The sequence below is a fragment of the Trachypithecus francoisi genome, unplaced genomic scaffold, assembly GCF_009764315.1.
Source record: "Trachypithecus francoisi isolate TF-2019V2 unplaced genomic scaffold, Tfra_2.0 Lachesis_group2, whole genome shotgun sequence".
In the NCBI taxonomy this organism is placed as follows: Eukaryota; Metazoa; Chordata; class Mammalia; order Primates; family Cercopithecidae; genus Trachypithecus; species Trachypithecus francoisi.
Genome location: NW_022681465.1, coordinates 24106240 through 24124859, shown reverse-complemented (window position 1 = coordinate 24124859; position 18620 = coordinate 24106240). Strand labels below are relative to the sequence as shown.

The window sequence follows — 18620 nt, the reverse complement described above, 5'->3', positions numbered from 1 at the left end:
AAGTGCATATTTTGGAATTAGGGACAACTGATTAATGCATTAAGCCACCACTAATACTGATTACATGTCAAATCATGTGATTAAAAATCTCTTAAAAAATGTATCTTATATATATGTAATGTCCGGCACACACAGATGAGTAAATGCACATATTATTAGCACATATGTATACATGAGCCTGAAACTGCAGAATCTAAGAAAAAATGAGTTATTTTTGGCTGGGTAAAATATAGTAATGCCATTGAAAAGATAGTTCAGGGAGAATCTCTGTACAAATGGTAAACTTTCTTACCAGCCTTAGAGAAATTCGCTACACACTGTAGCTATATGCAGAATCGTCTTTAAAAAAACACACACACACAAGAAGAGACCTCACTGTCAAGTTGTTTAATCATCTTATTGTGAAGAAAACTCCATTTAAAGAGCTAAAGCTTCCTAAACTAAATGCTTCAAAATAGTGCCAGATTGCTTCTCAAACACAGACGGAAAAACCAGACTCACAAAAGACACAGTTTCTACCACCAAAGGCAGCCTCTGATGTCAGACTGCCAGTTAAGTATAATATTGAGATATTACCTGTTTCTCTTTTTCCGGTGTTCTCTATTAGAATTTTCTGATTCACTACCACTGCTTGTGTTACAGCGTGAACGTGACCTGAAGACAAAATGGTAAGAACAAAAGAAAAAACACACGTTTATCACTCATGAAAAATTTCAGAAAGGTTTATATTGGTCCTCTGGAATTCATTTTGCAGTAAAATTATCAATCCAAACATCAAGAGCTGTATTATCCCTCTCCAAGTCAGTGTTTCTGAACTCAGTAAGACATCTGACTGAGTCTATAGCTCAGCAAAATGGCAATGCAGGGGAAATATAAAAACCGATTAAGGTGAATGTCAGCATGTTCCCAGAAAGGACCACAAAATCAATTACTTCCAACAGAACTCTCACATGGCAAAGCTGGTGGTGGACTACATATGGACACAAAATCTTGTAACCCTCCCATCTGCCCCACTGAGAAAGGTAGATTTTATTTCCCCAGCCTCTTAATTTACACTGGTCTTGTGACTGATTTTACCAATAGAATGAGGTGGAAGGGATACGATGGCAGTTCCAGGACTAGCCCCTTAACATACAGGTAGCTTCTGCTTCCAGCCTAAAGAAGTGCAAAAGCAGTGTCTACAGAAGTGTACGCTAGCCAGGTGGAGAAACTATGCAGAGGTCCCAGACCTCCAGCCTTTCTGCCAAGATGCCAACATGAAAGAGAAAGGCCCCCTGGATAACACAGCCTCAGCTGTCATCTGACCACAGCCTCATGAAATTGTGAACAATACTAGCTAAAAAGCCACCTGTTTAATGGACAGAATTATACTAGATAAGTACAGTTGTTGCTGCTTTAAGCCACTAAGTTCTGGAGTGGATTATAATATGGCAACAGATAAATGAGACAGCTCCTCTGAGACACAAGGGAGTAGGAAACAGCATAGTCTTAAGATGCAACAGAATGGAATATTGGGAATCAGCTGAAGACAAACTGGTTTTTGAAAGTAAAATAATAATAATAATAATAATACCCTCACTCTTTCCTCAACTCTGAACATTTCTAAATCTGCTAACCCTTCTTCCCTCTGACTCTCCTTCCATTTTTGTTTTTTTTTACCTCCTCCTCTGCTTTAGATCTGAATCTTCACCACTGTTATGGGCTTTCCTGTGAAAACAAATAAAGACATTTAAGAAAACAGGAGATTATCAATTGGCTAAGGAAGGCACACCAAAATGAGTTTCACTTCAGTTTACGCATGTCTGTCATACATTCATTCATTCACCAAACATTTAAGTCATATGTATATGCCTAACCCTACATACGACACATCCCAGAAATATAATGTTAATAACATAACCTGGCCTCACTCTAGTGGGACAGGCAAACCGTCTGAATTCCATTAATCCAATGATGAGGTTAGTCTGCAGTTGCAGAACCGCAATCCTCCAAGCTGATTTCCGCCATAGTGGAAATGACATCATCTCACTTGGATGCCCTTTCCTATACCCTGGGGCTCCAAATTCTCATTATCTCTTCTCTCATAATCTCCTCCACTTCAACTCAGCAACCTGCCTCATGGTCATACTTTGGACTTCATCGTCTGTAAGCACCTCCAAACACTTTGCTCTCTTACCACAATCTCCTTTCTGTTTACCACTCCCCATTTACTTTCAAACAGCTTCAATGGGGCATCCTGGTTAAAGGTGTTGGCTCTAGAGCCAGACAACATGAATGTGAATCTCATCTTCTCCACTGATGAGTTGTGCGATTTAAATAAGTTACTTTTCTACTCAGTGACTTACTTTTAATAGAATCTCCTTTGAAGTCTGCTCTAAAGGATACAATGAATTAATATATTTAAAATGCATACACTAGGACCTGGGTCATTGTTAGCACTCAACCAAGACAAGCTGTTATTGCTTATTCAACTATTTCCATTCTTCCTTTTCTTTGACCCTAATAAGACTATCTATTGACCTGGCTACTCTCCACCAGCTCTTCACTTCTCTTCACTGTCTTCTGTACTCAGCTTAGATTTCCTAATCCATCATTTCAATAACATGCATGCTGATACTCAAGACGTTCCCCAACTCTGTTTTTCATTCTGTCTTTTTGGTAAAATCCCAGGCATGGGTGAATCCAACTATGCAAGTTTTCTGGATCAGTTCTAAACAGCTGGTTGAGCAGTGCTGGAAGGAGTCACATAAAAGGGGCACATTACACTACAAATCCACGTTCATAAACCTCAAGTGGGGCCACACCATGGTTCAGCAATCCTGCCACTTTTTGCAGATCTAAGTACAAAGCAGTTTCAAACTCTTCACCCTGCAACCCTCTGACCCACAGTATCCCTGTTTCAGCAAATGACTTTGTTTTCTCCTTCCAAAGGAAAAAGTAGCCTCCAGATAGAACTCTTTCATCTTCCTGCTACCAAAAATAAAAACTTACCAACATCTTCCTCTCTGTTATTTATGGATTTACCCTTACTACCAAGGTCAGTCCCTCCACCAGTGCTTTCTGCATCCCATCACCCCATGTCTTTTCAATGACTTTCATTAACTACCTTCTCACCTCTCACACATAGTCACCTTGCCCGTCTGGCAGACTCTTTTTACAAGCTATTAACTTTTTCAAGTCTCTACTGTTTAAACAAACACAGACCTACTTTCAGTCCACATCCCCCTTCATCTGCCCAGTCTCTCCTCTCTCCTTCAAAGCTAAACTTCTTGAGAGTGGTGTCTATGCCCTATGCTCCATTTCCTTATGATGTGTAATTCAGCACCTTCCCACTCTGATCTCTTTAATGTATGGCTTACATTAACCCATTTCCTCCAATACACTTATATCGAGTAACATTAACAGCAATATGTAGTCCCTGTTCTTACATCAAATTTTGGGGTCACTATCTAGCATAAACACAATTATACTGAAATTGGTCACTGATGATCTAAATAGTGTTCCAGGAATATGATTCCATTCTTTTGTAGGTTTTAAGTTTTCTGAGCGAGGATACTTGCCTAAGTTTTCCATGTACGTATCACTTGCTTAGGGTTCTTTTGCTTATCACTATTCTTCAAACTCTGAGAGAACTGCAAAACTCCTGGTATGGATGGATACGCAGGTAATCTCTAAGTTCCATTTACATCCCTCCTAGATCCCTCTGCCCTCCTGCTCATACCTGGACCACCCACTTTTGACTAACTCCCTTTACTATGATCCAAGGAACTCCTTTTGCTTCTTTGTACGATGGACCCCACATCTCCAGGTCTTTTGGTGACTTGTCTGGGTTTTGGTAAAGTGTATCTTTTAGTTGCTAACAGAAAAAATTTGCACGACAGATACACTTTTTTGGGACCCACAATTTCTGAAAATGTCTTTATTCTATACAAACAATTATGGTTATCTGGGCATAGACTCCTAAACTGAAAATAATCTTTCAGACTTCTCAAGGCAATACTTCTTTGCCTTCTTCCTCTGATATTACTGTGAAGCAGCCCAATGTCTGTTTTTTCTTTTCTTTTTTTTTTTTTAGATGGAGTTTCACTCTTGTGGCCCAGGCTGGAGTACAGTGGCATGATCTCGGCTCACTGCAACCTCCGCCTCCCAAGTTCAAATGATTTTCCTGCCTCAGCCTCCACAGTAGCTGGAATTACAGGCATGCAACACCATGCCTGGCTAGTTTGTATTTTTAGTAAGGACGGGGTTTTACCATGTTGGCCAGGCTGGAATTGAACTCCTGACCTCAGGTGATCTGCCCGCCTTGGCCTCCCAAAGTGCTGGGATTACAGGCATGAGACACCGTACCTGGCCCCCAATGTCATTTTGATTTGTCACCACTTGCACATGGATTTTTCTCTCCCATATTCCCATGCCCCCTCCAAATCTTTAGAATTCTTTGTTAATCAATAATGTTTTGAAATTTAGTTATAATGAACCTTGGAATGAATCTAACTTTTCAATCAATTATGTCAATTGCTCAGTGGGTTCTGCTTTATAATGTCACATCCTTCAGTTCCGGAATATTTGCTTGTGCTGTTTCTTTAATAGTTTCCTATGTTTTCTCTGTTCTTTTTTCTTAGAAATTGTATTAGTTGAATGTTTGATATCTAGGTTTGATAATTTTATTATTATTATTTCCATACATTTGTTTTATTATGGGCTTTTTGGTTCCATTTTGGGGAAGATTTTCTTAATGTTACCTTCCAAATCTTTTACTGATTATTTTAAATTCTGTCACACTAATTTAAAGCCTAAAAACTCTTATTCATTAGTTCTTACCTTTGTATTGATAGAAATTCATGGATATATTTTTTCATCTTTCTAAACAGTTTTTTTAGAAATTTTTCTTTCTTATACTGTCTGTTTCCAGTGAGAATGCCCCCAATCCCACCCTACACCCCATTTGTTTGTTTTAGTCTCTGCCTTTCCAGACAGAAGCAATGCTCAAATGCAGGTGTTCATGGCTCTCTATTCCTATCCAAGCAGTAAATGTTAAAGTGACTGGAGCCCTTTGGTTGGTGCAGAGCATGTTAATTAGTGGCCTCACAGTAATATGAGGGCAGCTTCAATCATTTCAATGGATGATCCTTTGAAAGTAAGTATATGCAAGTCTTTTCTCTTGTACCTGGTCCATTTCCTGCAGTGGGATTCTCTAATTTCATGCCTAGGAGATACAACAATTTCATTGGAAGATGCTTTGAAAGCTAGTATCGGCCGGGCGCGGTGGCTCAAGCCTGTAATCCCAGCACTTTGAGAGGCCGAGACGGGCGGATCACGAGGTCAGGAGATCGAGACTATCCTGGCTAATACGGTGAAACCCCGTCTCTACTAAAAAATACAAAAAACTAGCCGGGCGACGAGGCGGGCGCCTGTAGTCCCAGCTACTCGGGAGGCTGAGACAGGAGAATGGCGTGAACCCGGGAGGCGGAGCTTGCAGTGAGCTGAGAGCCGGCCACTGCACTCCAGCCTGGGTGGCAGAGCAAGACTCCGTCTCAAAAAAAAAAAAAATGAAAGCTAGTATCCATAGTCTTTTCTCTTGACCATGTTCATTTTCTTACAAAGGAATTCTCTAATTTTCTGCCTAAGTAACATAAGCCTGGATTCTAGTATTCTGGGAATGAAGAGAGAAGGGAGACATTTGGTATGCAAATTTTCACTCTCTTGATTTTTCCATGGCCACAATTTCTCTTTCTCCATTACAGTTAATCTTCAATTAAGACAAATGCTGGAGTTTCCTACAACTCTGTCATTGGCTTTGTCTTTTTGCATTCTATCTATACTATCCACCTAAACAACCTAATCTCTATACTTCAAGTGACATACTTAAAATTATATTTCAGTCCATAAAGCAAATCTAGCTCCTGACTTACATTCAACAATCCATGTGAATTGTGCACTTGGACTTCTCAGAAGCACCATAAATTCAGGATATCAGAAACTAATTGGCAATTGTCCCTTTCAAGCCTGTAAAGTCCTGATGATTCTATTTCTATGCAATACATTGAATTCAAAAAACTGAACAAGCCTGGGTTTCATTCTGGACAGCTCCCTCTCCTCCACCCCTCATACTGATTCTCCTACCAGTTTTACCTCCTCCTGCTGGCTACTGAAACCATCCACTTCTTTATATCTCCACATCACCACCTTGGTCCATGCTCCCATTCTCTATTGCTAGGACTCGTATCATAGCCTGCCGCCTGGTCTCTCCATTTCTGCCACTACCCTCTTTCACCATTTCTCCACAAGACAGTGAGGGTTATCTTTACAAACACAAGGGTGATGTTATTGTACTTCCTGTAAAAATACCACTGGTCTAAGGACCAAAATCCTGAACAAAGGCCAGGTGGGCTATAAGGTCTGATCCCATCTTTCTCTCTATGCTCATTTCTAACACATTTTTATTCACTCTCAGAGTCTGATAAAACACTGGCCTTTTTCCTTTTCACAAAGGTTCCCTGCTTCTTTCCATTCCCAAGGCTTTTGCACATGCTAGCCCCTCTATCTGCTATGATCGCTCCTTTCTTTTAGCCTGTTTGTATCTCAGATCCTGGCTCAAGCATCCAACCTCAGGAAACCTACCCCAACCTCTTTGGCTCAGTGATTCAGCAAACTTCCCCTAATAGTGCTCACTACACGGGTGTCTATTTATAAAAATTTATCACACATTTATACTTATGACATGTGTGTACTTTTCTGTATGCATGCTAGGTTTCAATAAAAAGTTTAAAAAATTCCCCTAAGTACCACATAGCTTACCTTCCTATTACATGTTAAAGTCATAATGGCACATATATTCCTATGACTCATATATTTATCCCTTAATAGCATCTAAGCTCCCAAAGGACAGGAACTTTGTCTGGTGGTAGCAGCACATTGCATGGCATACAACAGGCACTCAAACATTTTTTAATGTAAAAGTGAAAGCTAAGGAGTGAAAATATACTGTACTACCAGAAAAAATGCTGGCTTTCTTTTTCTAGAATAGGAATGTTTAAACAAGCAGGCTTCAGGGTCTCCATGAACTTTGAAAACTATATGGAAATGTTTATAGGTATTTAAATATGAACCTGTCTTTCCCTAGGGAATGAATCCAACATTTCACCAGATCTCAGAGGGTAGTATTACCCAAAAAGGTTAAGGATCACTATTCTGGACTCAGCCAGAATTTGATAGCCTGTATCCATCTCATGATAAATAACTGACAAAATACGAAATTTTGACATCTATTGCAAAATGTATTATCCTGGCATCCAAAGCAAAATATAATTTCCTATTACTAAATTTAAGTCCTTGAGATTCTTCCATGCTGATGACATGTCTCGATTTTAAATGTCAATGTTAATCCAGCAATGTAGGGATTTGTGCCCAGTGCAAGGTAAATATGTGTGAAGATAAAACAAGACTGACAAGGACAAGGACACTTACAGGGTATTTATACTGGAAAGAAACAGAGAACAATGTACTTTAGTCCTTTTATGTCAACATGCAGCAATGGCTTGTTGCCTCAAAACACAGATCCCCAAAAGAGGCGCACCAGGCAAAAGGCTCTAGGGATGCCCAGACAAAAAGATTCTCTTTCTAGCAAATTTAAATAGCCTTCCCCCTGGAATATGCCAATGAAAGGATCCTGTATCCACTCTCCACAATTACTTCTCTGTGTTTCACAGGAAGCCAGCGGAAAATGAACCTCATTGTAGAAGTCAAGTCTGGATCTGGGAGTGTACACGCTGCAAACTATTTCAAGCAATTATTTTGTATGAAAATATGCAAATTTAGGCATATTTTAGCAAAATTTAATTAAGTTCATTTTCAAATGTGTTAAAATGACTATCTGTTCAACATGTGTAATTATTTTATTTAGGGAGTGCTGACAAATTGCACTAATTAATTAAGGGTGGAAAACTATAAAACTCTATCTACCAATAATATATGCTAAATTCTCATCATCCCTGCCACCTATGTTGCCTCAACACACAATACACACAAATGCATTTTAAAGTATTTCCCAGTGGTGTTGCTTTGCTTTTAAGTATTGTCCAAGTTGAACCAACTCTTGGTGTTCCCAAGGAGAAAGCTGAGTAAGGGCTGAAGGACAGCTTTATTTAAATGAGGGCTATCACTATCTCCAACTTTTTCAGATGTACAGACCAGGATTCCAATCCCATGTGTGCCACAGAGGACAAGTTACCATCATCTCCCTGAGCCTCAGTTTTCTCATCTGTAAAAATGAGATGGTGACGCTGGGCTGAATATTTTTCATTGGTACTCAGCCTCTACTGACTCCTCTATAATCTGCCCTCTACTGCCGAGATAGAAAGCCTGGAAATTTTATATTCCTAGACACCTTTGCCAGCTGAGTTTTAGTTAAAAGAGACTCTAGTAAGATTTGAAGGCAGAGAAAGGGGAAAGTGATTTTGCTTCTAGTTGTACCTGTGGCATCAACTCTTGTACTCCTGAGAAGTGGATGTTCTTTGTTTGGCTACAGTGGTGGTACCTCCAGCAACGTCAGCAAGAGCGGTCCCTGCCTAGCATCCATCACGGTGCCTGTAGCAATGTCAGCGGCAAGCACAGGCTCAGGATTGCCAGCTCAAAGGTGGAAGTGGCTTCTGGTCTCTAGGTAACACCCACTTCTCTCTTTGCATTCCTTCAGTCCAGAGGCAGTAACAGCAGCTAGATCTCTGAGTTACATCACTCTCTGCTTTTTGCGCCTTCAATCCTACTTAGAGCCTTGCACCAATTCCCTATTTAATCCCCCTCTGCTAGAATCACATCATGCCTGAATACAAATGCCAGCTCCCAAAGAGTTGTTACTATCAGGATTACATGAAATAACATATAGCAAGCACTTTACTCAGTACTTAGAATATGGCCAACACCAAACAAATGCCTACTATTACTCTATTATCCTATCTAATCACTGTTGGTCCTGATCTAGCCCCCTCATGTCAGTCCTACTACATGAAGCTAATATAGACCCTTCTCTTCTTAACCATCAAAGAATTTCAGTGAAGTTGAACTTGGTTTCAGAAAGCTGGGGGCAAAACTCTGGGAAACCAGCAGAAGCAAAAGGGATCAAGCAGGAAAGGGCCAGCAAGTGTGTATTAACCAGGGCATAGCTGGAAAGAAGGGCTTGGCTTCCAAACCTGCAGTGTGCATAAAAAGAGTCTTGATGGTTACCTGACATCATGAACTGAACTTCTTGTAATCATAAAAGTTATTTAGGCTGGGTGCAGTGACTCATGCCTATAATCCCAGCAATTTGGGAGACTGAGGTGGGAGGACTGCTTGAGGCAAGGAATTCAAGACCAGCCTGGGCAACACAGCAAGTGAGACCCCATCTCTACTTTAGTTTACACATTTTTATTTTTTTAAAAAAAGGAAAAAGAGGCTGGGCACAGAGACTCATGCCTATAATCCCAGCACTTAGGGAGGCTGAGGCAGGTGGATCATGAGGTCAGGAGTTCGAGACCAGCCTGACCAACATGGAGAAACCCCGTCTCTACTAAAAATACAAAAATTAGCAGGGCCTGATGGTGCATGCCTGTAATCCCAGATATTACAGGGATTACAGGTGGCTCACACCTGTAATCCCAGCACTTTGGGAGGCCTAGGCGGGTGGATCACCTGAGGTCGGGAGTCCAAGAACAGCCTGACCAACATGGAGAAATCCCATCTCTACTAAAAATACAAAAAAAATCAGTCGGGCGTGGCAGCGCATGCCTGTAATCCCAGCTACTCGGGAGGCTGAGGCAGGAGAATCGCTTGAACCCAGGAGGTGGAAGTTGCGGTGAGCCAAGATCGTGCCACTGCTCTCCAGCCTAGGCAACAAGAGTGAAACTCCGTCTCAATTAAAAAAAGACACGCTGTCTCTACTATGTAATACACTATATATAATACATGTTTTTATACATTATATATACTATTTTTAGACACATCAGTCATAAATAGAATACAGAAAGCAAGTTCTTGCCAATATTTTATGAAATTATTCTCTAAAACTCTGGCTGTTTAAGATAAATACTTTGGGATTCCTAACTTATTTTATGTCAGAAAGAGTAAGCTTCCTGTTATTTTAAAGAGAAACAGTAATGTTGGTATAAGAATCACCTGCTATAAAGTCAGGCCTGGGACAAAATGCTTCTGTCGAAAACTGCTAACAGAGGGATTGTGTTCCACTTACCTCCTCCTCATAGGCTGTACAGAGTCATTGTCACTTCCACAGGAGGGGTTTCGGCGACGTGTGTAAGGGAACTTTGGTGACTTAGTGCGGTCACTGGGAGAATTGTAGAGTCCACTGGAGAGAAAGATAAATGGTCAAAAAGAGCCCAGAGAGGTCCTGGGGGAACACACAGCCCAGCCCAGACCTAGAGTCATTCATAACTGCACAGCTGGTACCTCCAGAGGCATGAGTTCTCTTTGCTGACAGGATTTATTGAAAGAAAAGAGGTAAGATCTGGCAAATCAAATCATAAAGGTCATTATTTTGCAGGAATGCCATTTGTCTCATTAGCCTTCAGTAGTAAAAAATGAACACACACAAATAACAGTAACAATTCATACGTATGATGAATTTTCCCCTTTCTAAACACTGACTCAGCTAAAGGCTTTAAATTCTATCTCAGCTAATTTTCTTATCAGCCTTCAGCACTGAGGCACAATTATTAAACCTATTAAACAGAAAAAAAATTGAAATATAGACTACTTAATTAAGTGGCCCAAATAAAGTAGCTAGGATGTGGCAGGGTTAGAATTTGAACTATAAGGTACAACACAGATCTGTCACTGGTTTGGTAGTTGTGACCAGAGATAAACTAGACATATCCATATTTTTAGGAATAAAGGTCTTCCAGCATCACTATTCATCAGCTGTAGTTTTTGACTTAAGTTTTTTTTTTTTTTTTTTTTGAGACAGAGTCTCGCTCTGTCACCCAGGCTGGAGTGCAGTGGCAAGATCTCGGCTCACTGCAAGCTCCGCCTCCCAGGTTCATGCCATTCTCCTGCCTCAGACTCCAGAGTAGCTGGGACTACAGGCACCCGCCACCACGCCCGGCTAATTTTTTGTATTTTTAGTAGAGACGGGGTTTCACCGTGTTAGCCAGGATGGTCTTGATCTCCTGACCTCATGATTCACCCGCCTCGGCCTCCCAAAGTGCTGGGACTACAGGCGTGAGCCACCACGCCCGGCCTTGACTTAAGTTTTTAACCAAAACCATGAAATGGGCAAATTATTAATATGTCATTTAGAGTTTTCAGAAATATATTACCTTGCAGGCAATTTCATAGTATTTCCTAGGTTTCCTTTTTGCCTTTCCAGGAAAAAGTTTCATGTTATAAAACATAGTGCTGAATTCCACTTCAGAAATCCCAGCCCCTCTCTCCCTGGGTCACACTTATTTACAGTCTGCACACTTTATCCACGGCTAGCTGTGATCAACCACCCAGCAGCTGGATTCCTTTATTCAATGAGCTGCAAGTGCTAACCCCTTTTCTACTGTCTCCTTTATAAAAACAATGATTCCCTTTACCTCTGGGGGCCATTTTCTTCCCACGGTGCATGAGATTTGCTTCTTTGGGTATCAGGGCTATTTTCATTCTTTGCTTTCTTAAAGCTTTAAATTAAAAAAAAGTATGAAAAATAAATTAAGTAGAAAATAAAAGTAAACTCACATACTTACTTGTTAAGTAATTTTTTTTTTTTTAACGAATGTTAAGATGTGCACACTTATTTGCTTGTTTATACCTGTGACTCTAAAAAGAACATGAAGGTGCTGCCTAAAAAATCTGTCTCCAGCAAGTACCTTGGGGTGTTTCCCCCCACTTTCTTTCTAGTTTTACTGCTTTAGTCAACAGATGCCAGGTCCATCAATCGTTAAGAAACGCTAGAGTCCACCTGCAGGAGAGGGAGCAAGGGGAACCACAGAGCCAAGAAAAGAAGAAAGCCAAGGATCTTCAGCCTAGCTCCCTTTTTAAAACAGTGATCACAGAAACCCTGGCTCCAGGCACTGGTCTGAATCCACACAGGTCGGTCAGCCCTGGGCAGGTTCAGGCTACTCAAACTGACCTTTTCCCAGCTTCCGCCATATCTTGGCTTCATCCCTCCAGATCAGAATGACTTTCAAATGCTATTTCCTGACCTGGTATCATCTTTCAGTCCTAAGAATGTAAATGTAACTGAGTTGTTATTCTACCCTCAACAAATTGTTTTAGAAAACCATGGGGAGACACAGAGGAAGGGACTAATCAGAATCCTCCAGGCACGGGGGCCGGGGGGGGGGGGGTTGGCGGGGGGATCACCTCTCACATCCTCAGGAGTCTTAGCTTCAGATAAAGGTAGAGTTATTTAACTCCAAATTCACTTTTAACCCTGGCTTTTTGAGGAATCCTGTGTATAACTGTCCTAGGATACAGTCATAGCAGAGTACTTTATAACTGCCAACAAAGAAGAGAAAGATGACAAGGTATTTAGAAAAAAAAAAAAAAGAAAAGAAAACAGACTTGCACCCTAGTATACTATCCATGAAGGAATTAATGTAAGCCTATAAAATTATGTATCTGACAGAGGCATATAACCCGTAATATTAGCAGATAGTAGCTAAGTTATTATTTTTATAAAGGCTAAAAACCTCTACAGATTCAATTCCCAAAGGAAAAGCTTACCTTTTGAAATGAAGAAAAGTAACAAATATGGTAGATATTTAATACAACAGTAGAAAGTATATGTGATCAATAAATCAGAAAAAGCAAAGGGAAAGGAGAAAGGACACTGGAAAAGAAATAGGGAGATAAAAGAGGAACTGAGAGAGTATACAAAAGTTAAAGAATAGGCCGGGCGCGGTGGCTTAAGCCTGTAATCCCAGCACTTTGGGAGGCCGAGACGGGCGGATCACGAGGTCAGGAGATCGAGACCATCCTGGCTAACACGGTGAAACCCGTCTCTACTAAAAAATACAAAAAACTAGCCGGGCGAGGTGGCGGGCGCCTGTAGTCCCAGCTACTCGGGAGGCTGAGGCAGGAGAATGGCGTAAACCCGGGAGGCGGAGCTTGCAGTGAGCTGAGATCCGGCCACTGCACTCCAGTCCGGGCGACAGAGCGAGACTCCGCCTCAAAAAAAAAAAAAAAATAATAATAATAATAATAAAATCCTGGGTGGCAAGTTAATTGCATTAACTCCCTAAGGTATTTCTCATCTGAAGCGTGAGAGAAAAACTTTGGTGGTGCTTCAAGTACCAGTATCATCACAGGAATGTGGTTGCAAAGGTTGAAAATACTGTTAACATGGCCACATAGTCCAAAGCAATATACAGATGCAATGCTCTTTCTATCAAACTATCAACATCATTTTTTCATAGGAAAGAACTATTCTAAAATGGAACCCTCCCTCCAAAAAAGCCCAAACAGCCAAAGCAATTCTAAGCAAAAAGAACAAAGCTGGAGGCATCACACTACCTGACTTCAAACTATACTACAAGTCCACAATAACAAAAACAGCATAGTATGGTACAAAAACCGACAAAAAGATCAGTGCAATAGGATAGAGAACCCAAAAATAAAGTCACACACCTATAACCATCTGATCTTCAACAAAATCAACCAGAACAAGCAACAGAAAAAGGACTCCCTAAATGGTGCTGGGATGGCTAGTCATATGCAGAAGGGTGAAACTGGACCCCTTCCTTTTACCACATACAAATATCCACTCAAGATATTTGAACGTAGATTAAGTTCAAGATTAAGGTCTTCGATTAAGAACTTAAATGTAAGACCTCAAACTATGAAAATATATATTAGAAGAAAATCTAGGAAATATCATTCTGGACGTCAGCCTTGGTGAAGAAATTTATAACTAAGTCCCCAAAAGCAATTGCAACGAAATCAAAAATTGAAAAGTGGGACCTTAAAGGGCTTCTGCACAACAAAAGAAACTATCAACGAGTAAACAATCTATAGACAGGAGAAAATATTCACAAACTATGTATCCGACAAAGGTGTAATATCCAGAATCTATAAGGAACTTCAACAATTCAACAAGATGAAACAAACAACACATTAAAAAAGGGGCAAAGGACATGAACAGGCATTTTTCCAAAGAAGACATACATGCAGCCAACAAATACATGAAAAAATGCTCACCTTCATTAATCATTCGAAAAAAGCAAATTAAAATCACAATGAGACATCATCTCCCACCAGTCAGAATAGCTATTATCAAAAAGACAAAAAATAAAGATGTTGGCAAGATTGTGGAAAAAAAGGGAACACTTACACACTGTTGGTGGGAATGTAAATTAGCTCAGCCACTGTGGAAAGCAGTTTGGAGATTTCTCAAAGAACTTAAAACAGAACCACCATTTGACCCAACAATCCCATTACTGGATATATACTCAAAGGGAAATAAATCATTCTACAAAAAAAGACATATGGCCGGGTGTGATGGCTCACACCTGTAATCCCGGCACTTTGGGATGCCAAGGCAGGTGGATCACAAGATCAAGAGATGGAGACCATCCTGGCCAACATGGTAAAACCCTGTCTCTACCAAAAATACAAAAATTAGCTGGGAGTGGTGGCACACGCCTGTAGTCCCAGCTACTCGAGAGGCAGAGGCAGGAGAATTGCTTGAACCTGGGAGGCAGAGGTTGCAGTGAGCCAAGATGGTGCCACTCCACTCCAGCCTGGAGACAAAGTGAGACTCCATCTCAAAAAAAAAAAAAAAAAAAGACACATACGTTCACATGTTCTTGCAGTACTATTCACAATACCAAGGATGTGGAATCTGCCTAGATGACCATGAACAGTGGACTGGATAAAGCAAATGTGGTACATATACACCATGGAATACTACACAGCCATAAAAAAGAATGAAACCATGTCTTTTGCAACAACACAGATGCAACTGGAGGCTATTATCCTAAGTGAATTAACACAGAAACAGAAAACCAGATACTGCAGGTTCTCACTTATAAGTGAGAACTAAACACTGAGTACACATGGACATAAAGATGGGAACAATAGACATTGGGGACCACCAGCAGAGGAGGGGGGCAAGGGTTGAAAACTACCTATCAGGTACTGTGCTCACTACCTGAGTGATGGGATCATGCACACACCAAACCTCAGTGATACACAATTTACCCATGTGACAAACCTACCAGCACATGTACCCCTGGACCTAAAATAGAAGTTGAAAAAGTAAGTTTTTAAAAGGAGGACTGTACTCCTTCAGGACATTCTAAAAATGCTTGGGATCGGAATCTCATGGAAGATTCCTGTTCTTATGCTGAACATACCACAAGCATACCCTGTACATACAGATGAGAGTGACTCTCTATTTATCCACAGCTGTGAGGGTGACGAAGGGAAATAAGGTAAACTAAAGTTATGCAATGATAAAGAACTTGTCATCCTAAAAAATGACATTTACATTGTCATTAGTAAACGTCTTAGAACTAAACAAAACACAGGCAAATCCCTGGGTAAAATATTACAACTCTGAGAATCTTCAGATCTTCAAGTTATCTTGCTGAGAAATTATGAACTATATTCCTCGAAGTAGCCACAATACAGCTGAATGAAGACACAATGATTTACCAAAAAAAGATCAAGTAGATGATCTAAGACGTCTCTGCAGGTCACATATCTCTGGCTGCTGGGACTTCCCCAAGATGTATGGGGCCAACCGCTATAGAGAAAGTGAACTCATGAAAGCTGCTCATTGTTGTTTATAATGCTGTTCCGTGAACATAACTGGAGATAAGAAAAAATGACTCTGCAACAGTATCTTAACAGAAAACAAGGCTGAGCTCTCAGGGAAACAATCCATGTAATACATTAAGAAAAGGCTTTTCCACTGGGGAATGCCCCTGGGAAAACAGATGCAGAGGACCATGACAAGTCTTCATACATATGCAATCACTGACTTCTGAGGCTCTGATGCCTCTAAATGCCATAAACCCTCTTTCCAGGGCCACAGTTCAGTGCACCACTATAATGAACACAGTATATTAAACATGAATTGATATCATCTACTTTATTTTACAAGTCCCTCTGAGTCCATTATATCATGCCATTTTAAAAATCACAAGAAATTTTCAATTTTCTGCGGAAAATGCAAACCACAGACAATCTGTGAGTTCACCTTCCTGTGACAAAAAGAGCATGTTCTTCAAATAAGAGATTCAGGTCCTGATATTTTATATTTTACTGGTATTTTAATGTATTATTTGGCCCAGAGAATATTTATTGGAACCCATGGATCAAAAGTATTCATTAATCATCAAAGTTAAAAAATTTTTAACCTTGTCTACAGAAAAAAATCATTTTTATGACCGCATATAATTGTACATTTCTTCAGGTAACTTCACTGACCTTTTTACTGGTGAAGGTGCAATAATTTTAGTTGTTCCTTCATTTTCTCCATTTTCCATGTTTGTAGTTATCCTACTGATGCTGTTTGATCCTAGCAGAGGAGGAGAAGGAAAGATGGAAGGGAGAAAGGAAACAGTGATAGGGAAATGCAAAGAAACAGAAGACTTATTTTAAAATGCAATTTTAGGGACACTGTGGCACAGTTTACTGATAAATTATAACCCCAAATAAATAATGAATCACCCAATAAATTGGAGGTACTATTTTCTAACACGTACTAAACCTTCAACATAACAATGTCCTGGGGGTCTAGGCTATTTTTTTCAGACTTCAAAACTAAGTCTCCACATCTTTAGATGTTAAAATAACATTCACTTCAGACTATTAAAATGACATTCTGAGATATTTAGTGCCATATATTAGAATATAAAACATAATGATCAGGTTTTGATGACTACGTTGTGAACAAGTTTCTCAGCATATCATGACAGTCCCCATTTGAAATCAAACCAAACAAAAAACTTCAAACCTGAAAATATCCCAACTCATAATGCAGGTGTCAAAAAACGAGTAATATACATGTGATCTGTATCACTCACATATAAAAAAAGACATTTTCAAATGTGTTCTTCATGCAAACATTCCTAAAAACCTGAAACTGAGTTTTTAAAAGTTGTTATTCCACAGATTTGCATACATGCTAGAGGAACCAGCAGAGGGAGCCCACGGCAGACACAATGTTGGAAGTCATGATCAAAATAAAGATAACTGAAGGGTCTGGGCCCTTCTAGGAGGTCTGACTTCCACTCTCAGGGCAGAGGTGGATAAGCCTGCAGGAGGGAGGTGTGTGGGCTCTGGGAACAACTCTTCTCCAGTGTGCACGCACCTCACTCAAGGAGGAGGCAGTTTAAATGAGCAGGGGAAATCAGCATACACAGATGCCCACAGGCCCTGTTCAATTAGGTCTACGTGCCATGCAGGTGTGCCTTACTCAGAGCTACTCCTGCAGGGGTATGTAAGAGTTACAGTCCTTCAATCCAATGCATAATGGTCACTAACCACCGAGAATGTCATGAAGATGAGTTTGTAATATTAATAAACACTAATATTTATTCAGTACTTACTGTATGTCAGGTGCTGTTATAAGCGCTTCACATCTATTTACTCATGTAATCCTCAAAATAATCCTATGAAGTAGATACCAATGTTATCTCATTTTAAAAGATAACAAAAATGGGCCTTTCCCAAGGTCCCACAGCTCCTGAGTGGTGTGGCAAGCTATGAAGCTGGGTAGTCTGTCTCCAGAGACTTAGCTCTAAAACCACACACTACTTCCACCTGTGGCCCACCCACAAGCAGCTCAAGAGTCAGTCTAGATTAGTCCATCAACTGGAAGAGATGGACTCTTAAAAGGGCAAGTGGGCCGGGCGCAGTGCCTCATGCCTGTAATCCCAGCACTTTGGGAGGCTGAGGTGGGCGGATCACGAGGTCAAGAGTTCAAGACCACCCTGGCCAACATAGCAAAATCCCATCTCTACTAAACAATATAAAAATTAGCTGGACATGGTGGCATGTGCCTGTTATCCCAGCTACTCAGGAGGCTGAGGCAGGAGAACTGCTTGAACTGGGACCCAGGAGGTGGAGGTTGTAGTGAGCTGACATTGTGCCACTACACTCCAGCCCTGGCTACAGAGTGAGACTCTGTCTCAAAAAAACAAAACAAAACAAAACAAAACAAAACAGCAAGTGAAAGCGATGTTCAATGAGAAGAACACCTGAGAGCGAGGCAAGAGGACAAGACAAGAGAAACACCTGAGCACCCGCAAAGTTGGCAAGTTTCCTCCAGAGCAGTTGGGAGGTATGTCTGGCTACCCATCAGGAAAGATAAACATTAATAAATACACTTTAGACAGAGAAAACAAAGGGTGGTTTCAGATAAAAGTTCCAAAAACTGTTACTCTAAGGCATTTGACATGGATTCCATATCTGAATTGTGTTCCTATTTTGGAATCCTGAAATGAAAAGGTGATCCTGAAGACACCTGTAGCACAAAAGGTAAGCTCATGCTGGAGCCACTACCAATAACTGAGCAACATCCAGAAGCCAGGGATAAGAAAAGAACAATGTTAGGGTAAATTCTGCCTGGTGTGAAAAATGGAACACAACCAATTAATTCCCTGGAACTACTCCACGCACCATCAAACATCGGCAGT

General features: G+C 40.5%; 1 protein-coding gene across 3 annotated transcripts in view; it reads right to left on the bottom strand.

The window, feature by feature from the left end:
* EPB41L4A (erythrocyte membrane protein band 4.1 like 4A) overlaps positions 1-18620 on the bottom strand; it is a 260699-nt gene that overhangs the window by 32761 nt on the left and 209318 nt on the right. For all 3 annotated transcript variants that reach the window (XR_004429699.1, XM_033178937.1, XM_033178938.1), the window contains exons 13-17: positions 16408-16498; positions 11568-11651; positions 10223-10336; positions 1660-1707; positions 577-654 (exon numbers count right to left, since the gene is read on the bottom strand). Coding sequence is in view for 2 of the 3 variants with exons in the window: in XM_033178937.1 (XP_033034828.1) it covers positions 577-654; positions 1660-1707; positions 10223-10336; positions 11568-11651; positions 16408-16498 (415 nt within the window). In the remaining variant the exon portion in view is untranslated. The remainder of the gene's footprint in view (positions 1-576; positions 655-1659; positions 1708-10222; positions 10337-11567; positions 11652-16407; positions 16499-18620) is intronic.